Source organism: Mastigoproctus giganteus, chromosome 14 (assembly GCF_048544385.1).
Source record: "Mastigoproctus giganteus isolate SK-2022 chromosome 14, ASM4854438v1, whole genome shotgun sequence".
NCBI lineage: Eukaryota > Metazoa > Arthropoda > Arachnida > Uropygi > Thelyphonidae > Mastigoproctus > Mastigoproctus giganteus.
In genome coordinates this window covers 59,305,699-59,332,293 of record NC_143588.1, presented here as the reverse complement: position 1 = coordinate 59,332,293, position 26,595 = coordinate 59,305,699, and the positions used below count along the sequence as shown (strand labels likewise).

General features: G+C 36.2%; 1 protein-coding gene across 1 annotated transcript in view; it reads right to left on the bottom strand.

The window, feature by feature from the left end:
* LOC150075155 (methyltransferase-like protein 25B) overlaps positions 1 to 26,595 on the bottom strand; it is a 158,148-nt gene that overhangs the window by 13,750 nt on the left and 117,803 nt on the right. Inside the window, exons 9-10 of the mRNA XM_090388383.1 lie at positions 23,448 to 23,552; positions 8,962 to 9,050 (exon numbers count right to left, since the gene is read on the bottom strand). Of these exons, the coding sequence (XP_090244509.1) occupies positions 8,962 to 9,050; positions 23,448 to 23,552 (194 nt within the window). The remainder of the gene's footprint in view (positions 1 to 8,961; positions 9,051 to 23,447; positions 23,553 to 26,595) is intronic.

The following is a 26,595-nucleotide window of genomic DNA, read 5'->3' as shown; positions in this document are numbered from 1 at the left end:
GTCCAATGTCAACAAATATCTTCTTTCGTCTCCTCAACCTCCAACCCAAGCACGGTACTAAGTACTATAGGTTCTAATACCTCTCGTGTTTGGGGTTCACATAAAAAAAAAAAAAAAACTTATACATTAAGCCTGATATACCTTCATCATCATCATTAGTAAATATAGAAAGCAACAATGGGCCCAGCACTACACCCTAGGGGACCACTAATAACATTAGTCCATAAAGAGCAGTGTCCATTAACAACCATTGTCTTCTCCCATTCAACCATCCCTTTATCCATATTCTTGCCACTACAGTTTTTAGACCTACTATAACAGGCCCATTATTAATACTAAATGACAGACAGTTTTTTGAAGGAATCTCCACATGCTTTCAGGTTGTTCAGAAGATTACATCTGATGTCCCTGCAGACTCATCTTTCAATGATGGTACTGACAGCATGCTGCTTTCAATTTTACCATTTTTTTTATTATAAAAGGTAGCCACAATGTTATATAGCTTGGAATCACTATGATTACTGCCATCTATAGCAATTCAAAATGGCCTATTTTTCACTACCTCTTCCTTCCCTATCCTAACAAAACGAAATGCTTTGGTTTTGTTCTTCCATAACCACATTTTCTGCTAATTTGCTATTGGAAAACATATTTGTGAAACAGTGCCATGAATTTTCAGCATAACAGAGGAAGATTATATTCTATGACAAAAGATGCAAATAAACATCTGGCATGTATGACATCATTCTCATCTTAGAATGAAACATGGAATAAGCATAACACTGCTATTATCCATATTTGTTTGGAAATGTTTGACTATATTGCATTTCTTGTCACTTGAAATATCACTTCTACATATGGTGCACAAGGCTTCTACCTTTTTCAGATTTCAAAATACGTGGAAAATCTTGCATATGTCTTCTGAAATTTTATCATACGAGTCTGATGAAGTATCACATATTACAGTAAACAATACTATTATTGTGCATTTCTATTTTTCATTGTAGACTATCATAATACATCTGATAGACATGTTAATGAAAATCTGCAGAAATTTTGCAAAATTAAAAAAAAAAAAACAAACTGATTAACAGTTTTATTATTAATATATTTTTTTTGTGAAAACAAAAAATATGGAGAAAACTGAGTTTTTGCAGAAAGGTTAAGAAACTCTGACTACATTACAACAGTGGAATGGAATAGGGTCAAACTGAGTAAAAAAAGACATTCTTTGCCATAAATCTGGAAAGTTGCAGCTATACAAAGGCAATTTATTACTTGGTGTCTTAATTTCATAATTCATACATAAAGGATTAGACCGAGCTAACGATTCACAAAATGTTTACTATTTCATGCATATTTTTAGAAATTTTAGATTGCATCCGTAAACAACACTGACACAGGAATTTTCATCCAATTTTATTTACCATAAGATACCTAAAAGAAAATTAAATGGCCCAAAAGACTGTGACCTTTCAAAATGTATACACTGATTCATATCCACACAAATTGCGGTAAAGGTTGCACTGGCGGACTCTTGACATTGGGTTTTCAGTGAAGCAACTGTATGCACCCTTCTCAACTTTTTTCCCCTTAATCATTTTTTCTTCTGAAATATACCATTATGTGTATGGTATATTTTGAAAAGGAAATAATTTCATTTTTACTGTACTTTATAATATGCACTGTACATTTAAGTACAGTAAAATGCTGATTATCCGTGGTAATTCGGGGATGCTAGAGCCCGGATAATTGAAAAACACTGTAAACCAAAATTACGTTTTTATTTGTTTAAATAACTTACAAAACACGTAAAAACATAAGATATTACATGTATATAACAACAACAATATTTTATTCATTTTGACAGAAAGTCTGTGATATTTTTTTATTTTTTTTTTTGTAGCATTTTTTTCTTCTTTTATTTTACTTGTGTCCATGAATTTGTAAAATTTCAATATAATCTACATCACCTTGACTTTCCACAAATTTAACTAATGTTTCTGCAGCTGTTAGGGCTTCATTATAACTTACTTTGCAAGCTGGCTGTAGTTCCTCGGCATCATCAGGTATTGCACACTTTGGACACTTTGGATTAAGTCATCGTCAGTCATTTTTGTCTATATTTAACCATTGATTAACACTTGCCTCGTCTAAGTCTTTGCATCTGTCAATATTTTGAACTGAGTTTAAAATATCAGGAACAATTTCTACAGTGTTATTTGAGTCTCCCACTTCCAAGTTATTTTTGGAAATTACAAAGTCATCGGCAAAATTTTTTTGAACGATTTTATAATTGTTTCGCTTTTAACTACCACCCATGCAGTAGAAATGTTATAGATAGTAGCTAACTGTTAGTGACTTCCAAAATAAAAGAGGATCTTTTCTTCCATGATAAAGTCCATCATCAAGATCTTTCTATACAATCATTTCATGGTCTCAATCACCCCCCTGGTCCATAGGTTATACCAGTGGTTTTATGTTGGGTGGAATGGCAACAATATCGCCATTTTCTGCAGATAATATTTCCAATGGAGGATGAGATGGAGCGTTATCTAATAACAAAATTGCTTTGTGGGGGAGACCATTACAAGACAAATTTTTTAATGCGAGGAACGAATTTATCTGTCTACCACTTTTCGAATATATCCCTAGTCATCCATGCAGATTGGTGATTATAATAATCTGTTGGAATATTAGTTGTGTCCTTTAAACTTCGAGATCTTGATTTTCCCACTACGGTTAATTTTAATTTGTCATCCCCTGAAGCATTTGCGTGGCATAAAATTGTTATCCTGGCTTTGCTAATATTAAATCCTGGTGCATTTCTTTATTGTACAGACACCAACATGCGAATGGGCATTGCATGCCAATAAAGTCCCGTCTCGTCTGCATTGTAAATTTTCCACGGAACAAGACCCTTTTCTTTAATAATCGTAGCTAATTCATCACAGAATAAAGTTGTTCCCACGTTATTTTCGCTGAGCTTTTCACCCTGTATCTCTAACTCTCTTATACTATGCCGGTCTTGAAATCGTTTCAACAAACCAGATTAAAATGTAGGTGTTCCAGGCATTTCTAATTTGTCAAAAAAATATTTTGCCTTGCTTAAAATCATTGGCGTAAAATCCACTTTATCATTACGCTTTCAAGTTGTTCATTTGTAGCACCTTTGAGTGATTTTCTTTGTGAAGCACAAGCAAATGTGTCACATTTAGAAACAAATTCATTTATATTGGGCTGGTTTTTAATGATGTCCTGTACAGTTTGCTGGCCAATTCCAAATTCGTCTGCAAGCTTTGAAACACACTTTTTTCACATCTTTTAATAATTTCCAGTTTCTTTTCCACTGTTAAAATAACTTGTTTTTGTTTACCTGACATTTTTAGGGGTTGAAATGCGAGATAAATATTAAGTACAACACACAAAGCACAGGAACAAGGTTTCGCGATGCTTAGTAGACAAATGCGAATAGGTTACATTTGTATGTTATTTGTCGTTAGAAATGCAGCAGGTGTTTCAATACACTTGACTTTGCATCTGTGGGTGTAAAAACATCTGACATGATTTACCAGGTGACAAAACGAGAGACACTACAACAGTGATTTCCTGTATGTACTTTAGGAATCCACTCCCACAGATAAATAATATTCTTTAAATGTTTGTTAAAAAATAAAACTACATACATATAGAGGACCATGGTTAATCTGACAGTATGGATAATTGAGCCCTGGATAACTGACGTTTTACTGTATCTTCCATGTATTATGTATTACTTTTCTCTGAAGAAAAAGGATTAATCTGTTGTACAGTGCTCCACAATTTGTTGTGCAGCACTGTACAACAAATTGTGGTATAGAAACACAATAGTTTGCATAACTTTTTTATGACTACAACATGACCACCCAAAATACGAAAAATTCCAAGAATCAGCAAGGATCAGGTTCTATGATTGTTAGATTTGGGAGTTTGACCTTATAGTACAATGCCATGAGAGTGTATTGAAAGTAAATCACAGATAACCAATTTAAGTTTTAATAACGTTACTGTGCTGCGCTGTGCTATACTGTACAAGGTCAGATAACTAGATCTGGCACCTTGTAAATTTTGAAGCTTAGGAAAGTGAATCATTAGATAATGAAGACCTATTATATAACATTATTATTATTATTATTAGCCATATGGTGCAAGGAAGCCTGGAGCTTATGCTGCACCTGCCAAAAAAAAAAAAAATTCCCAGAGTTACCCTGAGAGAGAGAGAAGTAGAAAGGAATCACCAAGAAAGAGAAGAATGATGATATCCAGCTTAGGACCTCGGTTTGCCAAGCCCATACTCACCAAATGTGAGACCCTGGGGTTGTTAATGTTACAAATGGAATCAGCATAGTAACAAAAAGAAAAAAGAAAAAGTGAAATATTCAAAAGTACCTGCACAATAAGATATTTTTAAATGGGTGTGGAATGTGTATCCCCATGCCAATACTTATGAATTACAATCTGATTTGCTGAGTGAATGAATTACAATCTTGAATTCAGAGTGAATTTAAATTTTTAAGCTCCTGACTAACTTTTGCTGGGTCAAGATTCCAGTGGGAGTTCAAAAGTTGCAGAATGGAGGACCTACTATCATCCCTTCTAGAACAGTTTTTATTTAGGACCTAGAGATCACTCCCTGAAAAATTATCCACTACTCCCCATGCTGTAGCTCAAATACACAGTTGCTATTCTTGTAGAATGTATGTACAGAAGAACTTCGATTATCTGTCAGGGTATGGGACTGAGACCATGATGGATAATCAAATAGACGGATAATAGAATATGTACATTTAAAACATTATACATAAAATAGACCAGGTTATCGAACTTTTTTATTTTAGTACATAATACATAACTAATGAAATTTAATTAAACTTTAATTATTATTTATTTTTTATGGGGTCGTCAAAAAATCATAGTACAGATATCTACATACATACCTATTTTTAATATTTTGACTTACTATTTTGACTAATTGCATCTTTTATAGTGCAGCTTTACCAGAACTCTATCACATCTAATTTATTTTCTGCTGAAACAAGTTTCTGAATGAACATTTTGCGATAACGACATTTCATACTCTCAATCACGCCCTGGTCCATCGGTTGAATGAGGGATGTGTTTGCTGGCAGAAAGTGGCATGGTATTTTGCCATCATCATTTTTTAAATCGCATAAGTGTATGGGATGAGTAGGAGCATTGCCCATCAGTAGCATTGCATACAGTGATAAACCTTTTTGTGCCAAATGTGATCTTACACATGGTGCAAATATTTTATGAAACCAATCATGAAATATATGTTGGCTCATGTTTGTTTTGTTGTCGTTTGGTTTTTAGGAGCATTAGCAAATAAGGCCATATTGCTCTGGGGATTGGGGATATGCGGTGGTCATTCCCTGACCTTTCCACATCCTCCATATTTGGTGGTCACGGGCTCGAACCCTGGTCTAATCAAGAATCGTGTGCTATGCACTGCTGCTCCTGCCCACCTGGCTACGGAGGCACTGGCTTGTTGGCTCATAGGTACACTGTTTTGTGAGAAATATTTTACTGGCAATGCATTTAAATTAATAATTTTTAAATGATGTAGGCTTTTTTTTGGTTTTACTATTTCCCTGGCTATGTTTCTGCAAACCATTGAAATATTGCAGTATCCAATTGTTCATTTTTAGCAAGCTTCATTTTTTTATGTCTTTTAACATTACCATCAGTGGTTTCCATTTTCAACACATGGTTTTTTAATTTTGTCTGCATCACACTGTTTTGTGATGCAGACAAACAAATATTTATATCATTTACTGTAAACCGATGCTATACTTGTAGTACTTTCACCTTTTCTTAAACGATTGATTATTTCAATTTTTTGTGATAATCCCAACACTACTCTCTTACATTTCTCTGTCATTTCAATGGGTTTACTAAATAAAAATTATTAAAATATGAAACAAGAGGTTCAAGTACAACCATATACAGTGAGTTGTAAACAAAGACTGAGTGATACACGGCACCAATATCACAATGCATTACAGCACAGTGGGGTTAAGTGATAGTTAACAGACACTGATGGTAAATAGGGTGATAGACGATCGAAGTCCTACTGTATCTGGAAATCCCTGGCAGGAAGATCAATGATTTCCACACCTTTCTCAATAAAAAAAAAATAAAAATACTGCCTTCACTTTAAAACTACAAGAGAATGGATCCATCCCTGATATTCTCATCAATATAAAAACCAACAGTATAACCACATAGTACAATAAAAAATTTAAGACATGGCAAGCATTCTTAAATAGTTCTTCAATCATTCCATCTCAATCAAAGTTGGAAATGTAAAAAACCTGACTCTAAATATCTGCTGTCCACAGGATATGAATAAAATTAAAATAGGTAAAATCCATTTTAAATAATAACAACTACCCAAAGCATTTTATCTAAAAATTAAAGCAGAGAACTATCCGTAGTTCTATTCCCACCCCTTTTCCACCAGCAGAGGGAACAGGAGCAGGAAAACTTGAATATTAATTTTGTATGCATTAAGAAAGCTTTTGATACTGTTGCACATGGAAGACTGCTGTGCAAATTGGAGCAGTATTGGAGCAGCACAAGTTGCTACAATGGATAAAGGGATGGTTGAGGAGGAGATGACACAGAGTGATAATCAATAGACACTGCTCTTCGTGGACTAATGTTATCAGTGGAGTTCCCCAGGTTTCAGTGCTGGGCACATTGTTGTTTTGTGTATTCATCAATGATATTGATGAAGGTACATCAGGCTTAATGTCCAAGTTTGAAGATAATACAAAGGTTGGCAGGGTTGCTAGCAACAGTAAAGACAGTATGTTACTCCAACTGGATCTAGATAAGTTGGGAAAATGGGCTGAGAAGTGGCAACTGAAGTTTAACACTGACAAATGCAGAGTACTGCATATAGGTAGCAATAACTGAAGAGAAACGTACCAACTATGTGGTACTACACTGGGAATTGGAAAGTGAAAAAGACCTGGGGGCAATTGTGCAGTCAAATATGAAGTTCGCTGAGCAGTGCAGACGGGCTGCAAGGGCAGGTCATGGAGTCTTGTCAATGATATATAGGAATTTTGCTAGCAGGGACAGGAAGGTGATTATCCCGTTATACAAGGCAATGGTCAGGCCACACCTTGATACTGTGTACAGGTCTGGAGACCTAATTTTAGGAAGGATGTAGAGTTGCTAGAATGAGTACAAAGAAGGGCAACAAGATTGGCAAGGAGAACAAAGGGGTGCTCTTACCAAGAAAGGCTTAAGTTCTGCAAATTGCAGTGCCTGGAGACTAGCCACATGTGAGGTAATCTGACCGAGGTGCATGAGGCCTTGAATGGGTTGAGCAAACTCAATGCTGACAGGATTCTTCTTCTTGATCAGATTAAGAACCTGAGGGGGTATAAATTCAAATTGAGGAAAGAAAGTTGTAGAATAGATGTGTGGAAATTTGCCTTTAGCCAGTGAATAGTTGATTGTTGGAACAGACTTCCATCTCTTGTTGTGGAAGTTGATAGCTTAAACAAATTTAAGACTGAGCTGGACAGGCATTTGGAGTGAATGGATGGGTGAAATGAGGGGATTTGGCTGATGCTGCATAAGTTTGTTTTCTTGCACTATATGCCTAAACTAATGCTAATGTTGATTAATGCTAACAAAACAGATGCTCTGGGCTGTTTACCCTTTCCCCTCATATCCAAAACCCATAAACAGCATATATCATATAACATGAATGTTTTGAATCTGAAACAAATCATACTGAAAGGCCAGGTCTCCAATTTAAAAAGTCTGAAAAATTTTAGTCAATGCTAACAATCAGAAAAGAAAATTTATAGAGTTCTATCACACTCTCATTATAAACAGCATATGGAGGAAACAACCATATCTCCCCCAATTGGGGGTTGTCATTCCTTAACAGAAAAAGCAATCCCAACAGGCACACTACAATGTCCCTAAACAAAGCAAAAGTTACCACATCAGTATTAGCAGGCAGACAGCTTAGCCAGCAGATCCAGCAATTCACACAGCCGCATAAATCAAACCACTGGCCATCATTAGGGCTTCAATTCCAGAAGAGTGTGGGCACCACCTACCCACCCCAGGGCACATTGGTTTCTTGGGGGGGCCTTCTTTTCATGGAACACTTTTTTTAAAGAAATATGGACAAATCAACCCACTAATCCAGGTACAAAGCATATTTTATTTATTTCTATTATTCATATTTTATTTCTTTGTGATTAAATGAATTGAAGTATATATTAATGGCTGAATTTAAGTCCGATATGTTTATTTGCACTTGCTCTAGAACTTGGAGCACATGAAATATATGAAAAATTTTAAGGGCTCAAAGTATAAAAGTTTGGGAATCTCGGAATTAAACAAAAGAGAAATCAACCGTAACCAATTACAGCACAGCCAGAATTAATCTTGTTCAAGCCTTGTTCAGACCTTGTCCTGAAAAAGAAGTACTAGAGTCTTGTGAGAACCTCTGCTTCAGTTCTCACAAGACTCTAGTACTTTTACCTATTGTATAGCCAAAGCTAGTCAAGTTTCAATTTAAATACCTAATATTTAACTCTGGGGAAGGATAGACAGCAAGGGTATGATTTTCAAATAAAATTTGATTTAAAGTTACATTTCAGTTAACCAAGAATACACCACAAGAAAATTATACAAATAAAGTTTCTTACAATTTTCCTATAAGCAGTGATGCATTTAACTTACATTAATGTAAGTTTAATCAATATTGATTTAACTTACATTAATGTAAGTTAAATCAATAAAGTACCAATCACAATTGGTACTTGTAAATTAACAAATTACAAGTACAGATACTGATTATTTTTTGTAATGATATCACACAAACAGATGCCCATCTGATTTCAGAAAAAAATCATATGCACTCACAGTTAAGACTTCAACTAGGGGCATCAGAGGTTGATATCTTTCATAACATGCTGAAAGTTTTTCTTTTTTTTCTTCTATATTTGTATTATCTGAAAAATAAAACCCATTTGTATTATGTATAATGATATTATATGCATTTACCATTTTTATTAGTTCCAATTAACAAAGGAAATTAAATTTCATACATCATTCACTTTTTCTCAAAATGACTGCATATGTAATGTTTCTGTTCTTTGAGACTATATATATATATATAATTTGTATATATACTCACACACACACATTTATCAAATGTAAGAAGTAAGGGTAAAAAATTTATAGCTGAAAAGAACAAATGTCAATCATAACCTAATGTTCTTTCTCAAGAAGCTGCTGAATAATAGGAAAAAAATTTAGCATTAGTAGATGCATATGATGCAAGAAAGCAAGCTTATGCAGCATCAGCCAAAAAAAAAAAAAAAAACCCTCGCATTTCACCCCTCCATTTGTTCCAAATGTTCTGTAGCCAGGTGGGAAGGAGCAGCAGTGCGTAGCACACGCTTCTTGATTAGACCGGGGTTCGAGCCCGTCACCATCAAATACGGAGGATGCGGAAAGGTCAGGGAATGACCACCGCATATCCCGGAGCAATATGGCCTTAGTTGCTAATGCTCCTAAAAACCAAATAATAACATAATAACAAGTTCCAAATGCCTGTCCAGCTCAGCCTTAAATTTATTTAAGCTATCAACTTCCACAACAAAAGATGGAAGTCTGTTCCACCAATCAACTACCTGTTGGCTAAAGGCAAATTTCCGCACATCTATTCTACAACTGTCTTTCCTCAATTTGAATCTGTGCACCCTCAGGTTCTTAATCTGAGCAAGAGGAAGAATCCCATCAGCATTCAGCTTGCTCAACACATTCAAGGCCTTATACACCTCAATCAGATCAGATCACCTTGCAAGTGCCTATTCTCCAGGCACTGCAATTTGCAGAACTTAAGCCTTTCTTGGCAAGGGAACCCCTTTGTTCTCCTTGCCAATCTTGTTGCCCTTTGTACTCATTCTAGCAACTCTACATCCTTCCTAAAATTAGGTCTCCAGACCTGTACACAGTATCAAGGTGTGGCCTGACCATTGCCTTGTATAACGGGATAATCACCTCCCTGTCCCTGCTAGCAAAATTCCTATATATCATTGACAAGACTCCATGACCTGCCCTTGCAGCCCGTCTGCACTGCTCAGCGAACTTCATATTTGACTGCACAATTGCCCTCAGGTCTTTTTCACTTTCCAATTCCCAGTGTAGTACCACATAGTTGGTACGTTTCTCTTCAGTTATTGCTACCTATATACAGTACTCTGCATTTGTCAGTGTTAAACTTCAGTTGCCACTTCTCAGCCCATTTTCCCAACTTATCTAGATCCAGTTGGAGTAGCATACTGTCTTTACTGTTGCTAGCAACCCTGCCAACCTTTGTATCATCTGCAAACTTGGACATTAAACTTGATATATCTTCATCAATATCATTGATAGATATACAAAACGACAATGGGCCCAACACCGAACCCTGGGGAACTCCACTAACAACATTTGTCCATGAAGAGCAGTGTCCACTGATTACCACTCTCTGTAGTCTCCCATTCAACCATCCCTTTATCCATTGTAGCAACTTACGCTCAATGCCATACCTTTCCAATTTGTACAGCAGTCTTCAATGTGCAACAGTATCAAAAGCTTTCCTGAAATCCAAGTAAATGACATCAAAATTATTTTTGGCATTCAGTTCCTTTGTGACCAACATCATAGTATCAAATCAAATTGGTCAGACAAGACCTCCCTTTAACAAATCCATGCTGCGTCTTCTTAACTATTACTGCAGTCTTCTCTAGATGATCCTGCAATGCTTCTTTAACCAATGATTCCATTCTTTTCTCCAGACCACAAGTTAAACTAACACGTCTATAGTTACTTATCACCTTTTGAACCCCCTTTGTGAATTGGTGATACATTTGCACACCTCCAGTCCATGGGGACCTCTGCTGAGTCCAAGGAAGCTCTCATAATTATGGCTAAGAGTTTGCTTACTTCCTTTGCTGCCTCCTTTAATATAACTGGATAAATCCCATCCACCCAGGTGCCTTTATTATGTTTAATTTCAACAATTTCTCCTCCACTTTGCTCTCAGTTATTACAAAATAACTTAACTCCCTGTTAGAGTTGAACTTCTGGTACTCCCCTCATTGAATAACTCCTCATGTGTGAATGTAGATGCAAAATACTCATTCAGTTTATCATCTACCTTAGCATGATCATCAACAGTCACCCCATCTATGTTAAGTGGTCCAATCTGATTCATCCCTTTCCTTCTGGAGTTTACATAAGTAAACTCTTTGCTGTTTTTCTTTGCATCCTTTGCCAAGGATTTAATCTACCTTTGCCAGCCTAACCTCCTTTGTGACTTGATTACAGACTAGTTTATATCTGCCATAGGCTTGTGTCACCTGATACTTTACATGCACTCCATACATTTTTCTTCTCTGCCACGAGCCTCATTAGTTCATCTGACATCCATTTAGGCCTAAACCTTGAACAGTATTTCTTAGTTGGAATGAAAAGCCTAGTAGCCTCCAAAATTAAGTCCCTGAAGGCTTCTCATTTGGAATTTAACGTTGGTAACATCATCAGTTTATCCCACTGTACAGAATTTAAAAACTGTCTGAGACCCCTGTAGTCACCTTTACAAAAGCAAAAGCCCTTCCCTTTAGCATTGATGGTAGTTACATCTTTAAGTAATTCCCACATCAGTACATTGTGATCACTGTCACCCAGTGGTTCCTTTATCTTCAAATTCTTAATACATGAATAATCACTGCTGATAATCAGATCAAGAGTATTACTCCCTCTGGTTGCCTCTCGAACATGTTGCTGTAGAAAACAGTCATCCATTAAATCCACAAAAGTCTTGCTAGTGTGCGAGTGACTAACCCACAAGTTCCAGTAAATATCTGGAAAGTTAAAATCCCCCATTATAAGACATTCTGATTTACTGGCCCACTATTTCTCTGCACAATTGCTCATTATACACATCAGATTCATTAGACCTATAACACACACCTACTCCCATTTCACCTTTCCCAGTGCTGATGTCACACCAAACACTCAACACTGCATTGTCCACTAACATCAATTGGATGCACTTCCTTAGATTTTGCTTGCAGTACTGTCTATCCTTTCTGTACACATTGTACCCCCCAAATTCCAATTCTGCACTGCTAATGTCTGTGTGACACCACGTCTCTAATATCCCAACAATATCTGCCTTTGATGTCTTGAGTAGCACTTCAAGCTCATCAAATTTATTAACTATACTCCTAGCATTGGTGTAAATGCAAGTATAGCTGCACCTGTTTCTTCTCTTAGTTATCTTAACACAGCCCATGTATTTATTTGTTCCACTATGACTCCCAGCAGTCCTGGAAATCTCCATTGCCTTGCTTTCCAGGCTGCTGCTCTTCTATTAGAAGCAGTGCAAGAATCACTTTTGCCTCTGTCTGCGACCACTGTTTACCTTTAATCTGTGTATCCCCCCCCAAGCTAGCAGTTTTCCAATCCACCAGTGCAAGAATCACTTTTGCCTCTGCCTGCGACCACTGTTTACCTTTAATCTGTGTATCCCCCCAAGCTAGCAGTTTTCCAATCCACCTAACAGTGCCTCGATAGCATCAGCAAATTTCTAATGTAAGTTCAAAAATTATTTGAAAATTTCATCAAAACAAGAAATGCTAATGAAGAAACTGTTACTGCCAAAAGAGATGGCAAAGAAAGATAGGCTGAATCACATATCTACACTAGTGATCTTAATTAACACACAAAAATATATGTGTATAAAAATAAAAATTTATTAAGTCAGTAATTAAGTATAAAACTTTATATTTTTTGGAAAGCCTTTTGCCATCAAAATACCTTCAGTCCAGCCTGGCATAGAATCAATTAACCATGACAATTCTTCAGGTATGATGAACCTGAACTAACCTTAGAAGTTCTGTGATCTTGCAGGCCAGCTGAAAAATTCTTCTTTCAGCCTGGTGCAGAATTTTAGCCCGATTATTTTAGGTTTTCAACCTATTCTTGAAACAGTTCTGGTACTGTTAATTTCGTAGTGGTTGCACACTTTCCTAACACCAGATTTCGTGTTAGGAAAGCATCTCCAAGTTCCTCACCCCCTTCCACCATAAACATGGTCTTCCTGATGAAGTTAACTGCTTTGTTATGCTTAGAAAGCAATTAAGTCAATTCTTTTAACTGCCTTCAGTGCCATTTTATAAACTCAACACAAAATGCTTTAAAAATTACACTCCAGTAGTATCAATGTATCACATACAACTAATAATAAAATAATGAGTGAAAACTTTAAAAATGTAAATACATGCCTTTCAAGAACAATCCTCAGATACCTCCTGAAAGGTTCTAAAAGGCTGAGTATGATTGGTCACTCCATTTTTGCACAAAATGATTTTATAATAATAGGATATCCCATGCACTCTTGAAGGATTAATTAACAAACAAGCCCAACAAACAAAATGAAATAAAATTATATAATTCATACTACAGTTTTTAGACTAGCATTTTTACCTGCACATCAAACCATAATATTACATCATTAATTTACATTGTAAATGTTAATAAAGTAATGTTCATAAGATCATCATTAGATTCAGGGACTGTTTCCTTGGACTACAGAAGTTCCCATGACCCTCAATCCATAAGGGAGGAGCTAAAGATGGGCCAAATGAAAGTGAGTAACTTCTATGGTTGGCAAGAATATGAAATATACGGTTAATAAGGCAATCTCAATAAGAATGGTATCTCATATGGGTCTCCGCATGGATTTGTGAAGAGATCTTGTCTGAGAAATCTGGTAAATTACTATGGCAAAGCTTAAAGTAGCTGGATGCAAGAAACAACTTTGATATAATATATGTGGAATTAGTAAGACTTTTGATACAGTTACTCATGAGAAGTTATTTTATAACTTAGAGCAAGTCAGGATAACATGGAAAAATCCATCAGGGGATTAAAGATTGGATAGAGGCCAGGAGACAGAAATGTGATCATAAATGGGTATTCATCAGAGTAGACTGGAGTAGCAAATGGTCTTCTTCAGGGATCAGTGCTCAAACCTCTTGTTTCTATTTTACAAAATAGTATTGACAAGAACCTTACAAATTTTGTTTATGACTTAAAGGTGGGAGGGTGGTTAATGATCACGACCAACACTATGCTGCTTCAAAAATATTTGGACCAACTACAAATATGTCCAAAAATAGTGGCTACAGAAAAAACAGGAGTAGTTTTCAGATTAGATGGAGAAGAATTAAAAGGATGTTTGGAATAAAAGAATAAGAAAGATTTGGAGATCGTGATACAGAAAAATTAAGTACAAGTAGTGTAAGCAGGAGGCAATAAGGGCACATGGTGTTTTTTCTATGATTTATCAGAATTTTTCAAGTAGAGAGAGAGAGAGATAGAGAGAAGGAAAGTCATCATACCTCTCTACTAGACGATGCTGTGATCACTTGGAATACTGTAGCCAAGTCTGGAGGCCACATCTAAAGAAAAATATATAACTTCTAGAGAAGGTACCAAGAGTCAACTAAATTGGTGAAGAGTGATAAGCATTATCCCTATGAGAAGAGGCTTACAAGATGTGGTTTGAAGAACTCAGCAACTAGACACCTAATTGGGGGATTTGAGAGAAGTGTATAAGGCTCTGTGGGGATTGTAAAATAAATGAAAGAGAATGAAAATTACAAAATTCTCTGGTGAGTGAATTGAGACAAGAACTTTACAAAACCTTAGGGAGGAAACAGTAGACCAGAACTCATAAAGTTAACCTGCAGACAAGGGTGGTTGAAGGGAAGTATCGAATGACCACTTTTTAACTATGGAAATAATATGAGAGAGGTTTTTTGTGTGGGGAGGGGGGTGGAGATCAGAATAAGTCTGCTTCCTGGCATTATTATGCCATTTTAATACTAAAACGAAAACAAAAACTGAAAACAAAATTATTGCATGGAGTTTTAATACATGTTGCTATACACGGAAAGGACAGAATTTGTGGGATATACCTGGTTCCTGGGCAATGAGACACTATTACCCCTCTCGCTAGTGGACGAACCCACCAATTGGCAGGTATATAGGTACACTGCATCACTTCATTCACGTAGATGCTAATTTGATGTCAGTATGGTGAGGGGGTGCAGAAATTGCACTAGTCCTGTTCGACAGCATAAAGAGTGTATCAGGAATATGCCATTTCCAGAATAACATCTCATTGTGGACAGCGCTGTGGGCGGAGAAAAGTGGTGGATGAACGTGGCCGTCAATCTGTTTCGCATTGTTTCAGCCAACTGGAGAATGACAGTGGCACAAATCACTGCTGACTAACGAGGGAGGTGCCAGAAATGTCTCTGCCAAGACCATCAGGCAATCATTAGCTGCAATAGGTTATGGATACCGCTGACCCACCAGAGTCCCATTGCTAACACCACGACACAGGATTCTATGCCTCAACTGGTCGAAAGAACATCGGCACTGGACCTTGGATGACTGGAAATGGGTCTCCTGGCCTGATGTCCCATTTCCAGTTATTTCGGGCGGGAGGGAGGTTGCCAATCGGGAGGGTCAACAAGGAACTGTTCAGGCAGGTGGATGGTTGGCAATGGTCTGGGGAGTGTTCAACTGGCACATGTTGGGACTTCTGGTATGTCTAGACGCATCTATGAATGGTCCAGGTTATGTGTCCATCCTTGCAGATCATCTGCATTCTTTCATGGTCATCATGCACGCACAGGGCAATGGACTCCTCCAGCAGGGCAATGAGCCTCCCCACAGAGCTGTGGTAGAGTGAGTATGGTTCGAAGAGCATTCCGCAGATTTTACCATCATGGACATGAACCCATGTGGCGGATGGAATACCATAGAAGGGTCTGTTCAAGCTTTGGATCCTCCACCCAGGAATGTGACAGAATTATGGACAGCAGTGCAGCAAGCATGGATGGAAATACCTGTGGAACGCTTTCTTGAATTAATGGACTCGGTGCTTTGCCATGTGACTGCCTTTATCCGGGCAAATGGTGGGCCTACCCATTACTAGGTGGGTATCTCACGATTTCTGTCCACTCAGTTTACACACACACACACACACACACTACATCCCATCCAGGTTTTCTGAATTTGGGATGGGAGAACAGTAGCGAGAATAAGCTGACATTTTGAATAACACAGTGACCTTAAAAATACATAAGTGGCTCAATACCTAACAACTAGACGACAGACGTTCATTCCTATAAAATCCACAATAAATTGGTCTGTAACATCAATCAAGTGCTTAATGTCAACCTGAAAAGTTCACTCTTCCAAATATAAATTAATTTTGCTTATTCCAACATTAACAGTAAATTTCAAATAGTGGATGCCCTTACTGATCTTGGTGTCTTATACTATAAGAATTTAAATTATGCTAATCACATTCTCTAAGTGATTAGGAAAACCTCAGAATTTCTGAGTTTCATTATGGTGCTCTTTTCAAACAATTATACTGCTCATAATCATTAGACAGCTGGTTTTACATATCACAACTGTGCATACATACCATATTCTCAAATATAAGCTGCATCCCAAAAATTACAGTTTTGAAATAGTGGGGGAATCCTGCATTTACATCATTTTTGAATAAAATAATACATGCATAAGCAAAATTAATCCCACTTTCACTTCAGGGTCATACAAATTATGAAAGCTATAAATGTAAAATACTGATACAGTATAGAATACAGTGCACTCCCGCTAATCCGAACCCCGGTAATCCGAACACGTTTCGGTCAGTGGAGAGGAAATTTTTTAGTTCGCAAAATATATGTTAAATACGTTAAATTTAAATGGTATTAATGGTACAAAGACATTTAGAATTCCACAAAAAAATTGTATTTTATTGTAGTACTGTACTAATACAAAATTAATATATCAGTGTTTGACATGGCCTATTAAAACTACAGATCAATACACCAAAACAGGAACAAAAGCCATTTTTCAGAAGTAACAAACTCTGTTAATTTCTTTTGACGTAACGATGAAAATCGATTAGAAGATGCTATGTTTTGCCACCGGTTACACTCTCCCACAGCTCAGCAACCCAATATACAACATCTTTTAAGTTCACTTGTTTCATTTTCTCATGTAAAGAAAGTGGATTGGTGTTATCTTCTATCAAGGACCTAAGATATTTCTTTCTGTATGCAAGCTTGATAGACTGTAACACCCCCTGGTCCATGGGCTGTAATAACGGTGTTACATTAGGCGGTAAGAAAGCTGCCTTTATATCCCCTGATGTAAACTCGGAAACGTCTGGGTGGGATGGCGCATTGTCTATGAGGAGAATGGCGCGAGGTGGCAAATCATTTTCATTGCTGAAACGTTTCACTGCTGAGACAAATTGATTATGAAACCACTCAATGAAAAGCTGTCCGTTCATCCAAGCCTTTTTTTGACTTTTGTAATGAACTGGAATATTGTTAATGTTTATATTTTTAAAAGCACTCTCGGCTTCGCTGATTTAATGATCATCATCAAAGGTAGCTTGTGATTTCCTGAAGCGTTCCTTCAAGCTATCAAAGTCACTCACTCCTTATTCATTTTAAAATCTGGGGTACGTTATTCGGCTAATCCGAAATTCTGCTAATCCGAACAGGGCTCGGTCCCAATTAGTTCGGACTAGCGGGAGTCCAGTGTATTTGAAAAATAAATTAATCTGGAAGCAAAAAATACAAATGCCTATAACACTGAAATAAGAATCTCTTGTGACACAAAATTTCCAATTTTGTTTCATTAGAACACTACAGTGTTGCTCAAAAATTCTGTGCACAACAATCAGAGTAACACTCACGGTAAGCAAGTTGTTTCACATAGCTTCATATAGATACACATTATTCTTAATACACATTATTACAACATGTTAATTTGAATTTTTGGGTCACTGAGAGAGGTTTTAATGTCAACAAATTAGGTATAATGCATTTCCATTAGGAGCCTAAACTTGGCAATACTGATTTTTGAATCGAGTTTGCATCTAAGTATCATTTAATCAAAACTAAAATATTGTTTCTTGGTACTGGTAGAATATCAGAACTCCTGCCAAAAACCATACATTTTTATCATTTTTATCAAAAGTAGCATGAAACTTTTTCTTTAAGTAGCCCTGTTAGTTGACTGGTTCTAATATGATTATATTTAAGATAACAAATAATTTTAACACATAAAGCTTCCAAAAATTCATTCAGACTTGCTTCTCCACTATACGTTAATGCTTAGAAACCATCCAATTTGACTGTCATAAGTAAACATCTTACGAACTCACAAGGGAAAGTCTGCCAACCATCACATATAAGACATGGCCGTTTATACAATGAACACAGAGTGAAGAATCAAGTCACAATTACCATATTTATTTCTAAAGCCATTACAGTACTAAAAGAGGATAAAAAGCATTTATTTCTAAATAAATAAACACTGCTCTCTCTTAACGACCTGGTTCCAAACAGATCTTTAGCTTCTAACAATATACAGCAGGGGAATTAATAAACCTACACTGCATCTTTGTATTGGTCCTAATGAGAAAAATAAAGACACTTTTGCAAGTATTTATCAACTACAAAAGAGAAAATATTCTCCACAGCCACCATAATGAATCACTTTTGGTATAAGAAAGAGCTGCTACTATTTGGTTTTACCACAATGAAATGTCCAGAATTATAACATCCGTGTAATGCAAGAGCATCTGGTGAGTCAAAAAACAAACATGTTCATTTACACATTAGTGGCCAAAAGTGTGGAAACTTTCAAAAACATAGCTGTTTGTATGGCAAGTAGGAGGAAGTTTTTAAAGAAAAAACACAAAGGTGAATGCTATATCAAAATTCACTTTATTCTGTACTAATACAACAAACGATATGGAAATTCATAAACGATTATAACGTTAAAGTGTAACCGAAATCTATAACTTAGTCCTTGCAGCATCAATGCAGTTAGTATTTTCTTGGATACCCTTTACTCTTGATACTGCCTGGCATCGTCAAGGCATGGAGTCTACCAATTTCTCCAGTAGTTCTTTTGTGATTATGTGGAACTATGACTGAATAATACATTCTGTTAATTCTCATTTATTGTTTTGTTGAGAAGCATGCAGAAGCCATTTTAACCTGTACCACAAATTTTTGATCAGATTCAAGTCTGGACTATTTCTAGACCATTCCATTACTTGAATATTATGGTTTTCAAACCACACTTTGAATATCTTTGCCATGTGACACTGCACTCCATTTTGTTGTTGGAAAATGAAGTTAGCTGGATCAAGAAAAGGTCGTCAGCAGACTGCAATAGCTTTCTCTCAAGGATGCATTCAATGTACTTTCTTGCACTGATTGTACCCTGCAACACTTCAATTCTGCCAATTCCAGCATATGAAATACATCTCCATATCATAATACTCTGTGCATATTTCACTGCTGCACTGAGACACTCTGGAATCAAATCTGATATATCTGATTCCATCACTGTTGGATATTGAAATTTTAGTCTCATCACTCCATAGCATAGACTGCCATTGCTCAGAAGTCCAATTAACATGCTCTTTGCCCCAAGTCACTCTCATCTGTCTTTGCTTTAAAGTCAAGGATGGCTTTTTCCTTAGAATTCTAGCTTTAATTCAATTGTCAAAAAGTCTATGTTGGATTGTCCTTTCACTTGCTCTCAAGTCAGGAGTCAACAAGATACTTCTTATTTCAGAAAATGTTATTCTTCTATCTGCAATTGCAAGCCTTGAAATTCTTCTGTCGTCCAGCAAAGAAGTACATCTTTTCTGGGCTATTCTCTGCTTGGTTGAGATGGGTCCAGTATTCATATACTGGTTACACAGCTTCTGGACTTCAAACTTTGTTGGACCCTCACCAAGTAGTTTGCAATCTGTTTATATGTGTAGCCCTCAATTATGCAAAGTAATAGCTTTAGACCTTCTCCATAGACTAGTCCTGTCTCACAGATACCTTAATGTTCAATAACTACACAGTACTTTGTTTTCTGGACATTTCTGTCTGAAATGTCCAGAATCACTGCATAATCAGCAATTTATACTGTGTAGCATATTGTTGCACATGCAGCCAATCACAGTCACTGAAGAGACTCTGACTGGTGACTCAAAAACCTTCAGTCATTGGTCATATGTATGATTGCAAATCTTTGTCAAGATTCTGGAATCAGTTTGTGTTTGTTGGTAATTATATTTCACAGCACACAACTTCTTTCCATTTCATTGGATTTGGATGAAATTTACTGCATTAGCTTCAGAACAAAAAGATCTACAACACTGTTATAAATATTAGTAGTTAAAATGTTCATCTTATTTTTAATTTTAACTTAAACATAGAAAAATTCATTTCTTTCAAGTTTTCACACTTTTGGCCACTAGCATACATCTGGGTGGGTGGGTGGGGGGATTTTATTTATAATGCAGCATTATATTTATAATGCAGCTTCCAAAAGATAAATTGCTTTGAATTTTATTAGTAGATGCAATATATACACTGAAGAAAGTAGGGGTTTTTTTTTTGTGCAGATGGAGCATCTTTGTTTTTGTGGCAAGGTCAAGAATAGAATTCTGAGCACATACTATTTACATGCTCTATTTATGATGATTTTCATCAAACTCTTTTTTTTTTCCATCACTGGCATAATCTTATGAAATCAGGAATCTATATATTTCTTTTAAGCAAGACATTTTATTGCCTTTCAAAATTTTGCTTCTTCCACTTCTCTTCTTTGGAAGTCACTTATAAAATATCAGTAGTAGTTTTGACTTCCTATAAAGAAAGAGTCTTATCCTAAATCTTAAATTTTAGTTTATTTATATATCTTTTTTACATTTATATTTTATTTTTCTTTACTTTTATTATTATTATTATTTTATTTTGCTTAATTTATTTTTTTGGGTATCCTGGGTTTGGGCCACTCAGGATACAGGATTTACTGCTGGTGCCCACTGGTATAGCACTACCTCCTCCAGAGGGTGCAAGATTTCACCTTTTAGGGCGGACAATGATTTTAGTGCCTGAGGTCCACCATGTCTTGTGCTTAGTTGTGGCCCACCTCCCTGGGTTGTAAATAGACACTGGGCAAGCTTTCTGGATTCTGGGTGATTGCCTTCGTGGTGACCAAGTGGCCAGAAACAACTAAACAATACACACATTTCTGGCCTTTTACCGAGATCTGTATTTATCAGAGTGTACCAAGGCAGAGTTAAACTGATGTTCAGGTGCCACCCGAACCTTACATAAGATACTATAGTCGATTCCGGTTATTTGGGACACATCGGGACTAGTGCATTTTGGTCCGATTAAGCGGCTGCCCCAATTATCCGAAGTTTCACGTAAATAGTTAAAAATACAATGCCTCCCACCCCCTTTACAATTGATTCACTGTACAATCAAATCACGTTACGATGAACTCACCATAGTAAAGTACCGTTCACTATACGATGTGTAGTAAGCGCCAGTCATTGTGATCACATTTGTGAATTGAATTTGAATTCAATTAAACAGCGATTCTAATTAGCAAAAATAGGAGGAATATTATCCACAGGCTATAAATGTAAAGATATATTAAGTACAAATTTACCTTTTATTACCTTACCAATAAAAAAATTAAATGATACGTGAAATTCGGAAGAATATACGTGATAATCAGAAGGATTAATATGTACATGTACATACTAACTAAACTAGTTGACATTTCTGTTCACTGTCATTTGTGGGTGGGGGTTAAAATTTAAAACAGTAAAAAGATAAGCAATCAATAGCAAAGAACACGGCACACACAAATTGCAAGTAACACGATACGCACAAGTGAGAACGGAGTAACAAATTACGAAGCTTTAAAAATAGGAATGAAGAGAAGATTATGAAAATTATTTTTTTTATATGATTGAAGATTTCGTGGAAGTGTAAACACATTTTACCATAATAACCCACAGAATTCCAGCTGTTGGTATTATCGCAAATTCAATAAGATCGAGTTTACTATCGTTTTTTTATGATAGATTTCCCTAACACAAAAGCCTAATAAACAGGTGACTGCTAATTGTTTTTATTGTTTTATGGTTGTGACCTCCAGAAATCCGACAGAACCACGTGGTTCGGTCGGAGACAATCGTAGGGTAATCTTCAGTGCTGCGGTCTTCTGCCCCGATTAAACAGCATTTTGTCCCAATTAAGCGAAGTAAACGATGGCTATTTTATCTGTTGGGTTCTGTTTTTTAAGATTTGCCCCAAATAAACGGCTGCCCCGATTAACCGATGGCCCAAATAACCAGAATCCACTGTATTATATATAGGATCACTAATGCTAGTGATCACTATATATGTCTATATAGTGACTGCCACATCTTTTCATATAATCGTCAGACAACTGTTTCTTGTACATCTTAGTGCTCCTGCAGTTTTCTTTGTACTCCAATGAGAATTTATTTGCCAAAAATAAATATTTTATATTTGTTTTATATTTTTTTCTTTTCTTTAATTGCTTCTTTAACCATTTGGGTTCATCATGGTGTCCACCTTGATTTATTAATTTTTTTAAATATTATGTTACAGGCACATCACAGTGTGCCAGTAACATAATTGGCACTTCGCATCCTTGTTCCCTGAAAAGCGTACAATGGGTCGCTTACTTGGGTGAGGTGACATTCCAGCTGGTATGAATCTTGCTTGCTTTTTAATACAATACTGATTACAGTTTCAGCCTTAATTGTAAATTATACAATTACTCCCATATCCACAGCCAATCCTCATTTGTTCAGTATCCATATAGCTGGCTTATCTGGCTTAAAAAAAATGAGATCCATACACATTGTTCCCTCCTCACAAGAAGGTGAGGAAGGGACAATGGGTATGGATCCCATTTGGCTCTCTACAAGTTTAACCTAGATGAGGGAGCCTTCTCCTGATTAGAAAGCCTTGGACCCTTTAGCAAACATCTGCATATCCAGTTTTGCAAAATAATAGCAGCTAGTTTCCTAACACATAGAGACATGACTCAAATATCAAAACTGATCACTAGCAAACTAAAACCACAGCAGAGTGATTCTAACACCAAACAGAATCCCGACAAGATGAACTCAGCAATGTACTCCCTAAAGAGGTGGTTGAACTACGGTCTAAACTTTTTTTTTTTTTTTTTTTCCAGCTTTCTGCACTCATGAGACAATGTCTAATTTCTCTTGTTTGGAGTTTTATCAATAATTTTAACAATGCATAATTTTATTATACATTTAATTTCTTTTCAAAAGAATTTTCCAGAGTATATTACATTATCTTGTTCCTAGGCTAATTTCTTACAACACTGCTCAAAAACAAACACACTTGAAGAAACAATATGAACAGTAATTCTGTTACCTGTGTGTTTTAATTGCTGCAATGCTTTGGTTGCATATTTTTCAAAAGATGTCATCTCAGTTTTTGTAGCTAATCGTCTTCTTGCCTTTTTCCAGTCTGCATTCTCTACAATTATAATAATAAAAAAAAGTACTGATAGCTCTCACAGATAAATATACAAATGACAGATGAAAATATTTACAACATATATGCACTGCTTTGATAAAAGTAACTGGATATCCTGCAGGTGAGATGAACTGCTTCTTGCCATTCTCGAATGACCATATTTAAGCTTCTGAATTGGTTAAATAAATAAATAAATTGTTGTCTAGGCATAAAACAGAAAACAAGCTGGCACAGTGGCAACCACTTAGCACAAAAATGGAAATGGCAAAATAATGGTTAACATGAAATGTATATTCACATTAACAAGTATTTTGTTGTATCATTATTAATTTAATGAGAAACAGAGCACAAAACTATTTTTTAATGCAAAAATTATTTTCAGTATCATTAATAAAATTTAATGCAAATTTATTCTGATAACATGCAATGCAACTAAAAAGAATTTTGAGAAAATAGGTCATAGGTAATGACATGCAAAACTTTGTGTTTTCAGCATATCACCTGAACAACTAACTCCCATTACCTTTCAGAAAATGTCTGATCTTAATTTCTTTATTAGAAGTCTTGACCAAACAAAGATCGGAGTAAAGGGATGCATTATAAGTCTTGGTACCTGTGACAGTATATATATGACACAAAAAAATTTTTTTCATTTGCTACTGTTTAATTTTTTTAAATCTAAGTTCTTGAAAATAAGAGTTTTAGTATCTCTCTTAATTGTGTCTAACTTGGAAGGGGGGGATGAAATTAAAACTGTTTCAGACCATGCTTCCTTTCCATATACATAAGTTGGCAGGCGGCACTCACAGAGTGGACATGGACATTTAGGATTATATTAAAGAGGACCGAAGAAAGACTGGATTAAGAGATTAGTAAAAATTTTTGTTTTTCCTTAATTTGTTTAAATATATTGTAAATTTAATTTTGACACTTTTGTGAAGTGATTTTTGGCAATATTTTGTAAATTTAATTTTTACCTTTTCTAAAACTAATTCTGTTAAGTTATGCTTCTCAGTGTCATGTAAGTTTAAATTCCAAAGTTCAGGAGCAGAAAAAGTTTTGGTAACTGCTTAGCTACTATAATATTCTGTTAGTTTAATTCTTACCTTTATAACAGCTGTTAAATGATCCACCGACTAATTTGTGTGGATATCATCATGACTCAGAAGGAAATGGTCATAGGTGACTCCCATGTAGGTCATGAGTTCATTGATCGTGTAGCCTGCGATTCAAAGGTCAATCTAGACAATTCTTTTTTGTTCCTGAGGCAGGGAGTGTACTGATCTCGAACTAAAACTTGACACATTACTAGCCAAATCTGAGTCAATGAAGAAACATGTACTTGTCCTAGACACACAAATAAAACTGGGAACCTGTATCTGGTGATCAGAAGGGCCTCAAGTATTTGGCGACTTGTCAGGTGGTGAACCCTTGATTTGGGCCCCAGAACAGAACAGTCAAATGCATATTGCTCTGGTTCAAGAGAATTTAGTTTTATTGGGAAATTCCACTGTCAGGAATATGGGTAAAATTTTTTGTAACAACAACAGATGAACAAATAGTAGTAGTATGACATCATCAAAAGAGTGTCAGATTTCAAGGGGACAGATAAATTTTTTTTTTTTTTTTTGGTAGTTATTGGTGCATCGGCTTCTGTGGCCATAATGCACCTCCCAAAGTTTTTGCAGTACTTTGATCCAAGCCTGAGGCGGGATTCAAACCCGCAACCTTTGGGTTGCCAGGCAGGCATTTTACCCACCCGGCTAGCCCGGTCGGCAGGGGGACAGATAAAGAGAGCATTATTATTCAGGTAGGGACTAATGATGTTAAATGCACATGAACTGACAATTTGTTGGATAAATATAGGACCATGCTGGAAAACTGCTGCAAATTAGGTCAGAATGCGTTTTCAATTCTTTCTAGGCATGACAGGAGGAACTACATGCTACAGCCTTTGTGGATTAAATAAAAACCTGAGGGACAATGCAAGGCTTTTGGTGGGAAATTTTTTATAAGCACAGCCTGCACTTTTAGGAAGGTAGAATATATTTTGTAGAGATGGAATAGATTGAACAAATCTTGTACAAGAGTTTTTGCCAATATCACTGAGGATACTTTCAGGGTTCAGGAAAATTGTTAGTTAGGAGAATAGGGATAACACAGACAGATGTATCTGATGATATTGGGACAAAGCAATGCTTATACGCATCTGAAGAGACCTTGTTAATTACTGCAACAGCCAATATTGGCAAGATGTGCCAAGATGATGCATAAAACAAATGGAAAGCAATTGCTAGGGAAACAAGCTTACATAACTTCAAGGGGTGTTTCAGGGTATAAAAATATACAAGAACACTTATTCTTAACTGTGTCTACAGTAAAGTCAAGTAGGTCATCAATAAAATGATTGAATCTGAACTTCTGGTTAGGACCACTAACATTGACATAATAGGAAATGTGGCATCATCCAGAAACAAGAGATAGAGTTTCACTATGGTATGGTATGTATAATATAAGGACACTAGAAAATAACTAGTCACTTGTGGTATTTAGGGCAAAACAGATTGAACATGTGTATCTTCTATGCTTATTTGCTTATGTCACTGAAATTAGAATATATCGTAGTAGTAGAGGCATATGATGCAAGAAAGCAATCTTCATCATCATTATCAGCCATTTTCAATCCACTGCAGGATGAAGGCCTCTCCAGCAACTTTCCAGTTCCTTCTGTTTTGTGCAATAGCCATCCATTTACTACCCACAAACTTAAGAATTTCATCTATCCATCTCCGTTGTCTTCCAGGTTTTCTCTTAGCTCCTCTTAGGTACCATTCTGTTATTTTCTTAGTCCATCTGTCATCATGTCTTCGAGCTATGTGTCCTGCCCAAGACCATTTTAGTTCTTTAGTTTTGATAAGAATGTCCTTTACTTGAGTTTGCTGCCTAATCCATGTGTTTCTCTTCTTATCTAAGTCTGATTCCCAATATAATTCGTTCCATTCTTCACTGTGTAGTTCTCAGCTTCTCTTCCATTCTTTTGGTG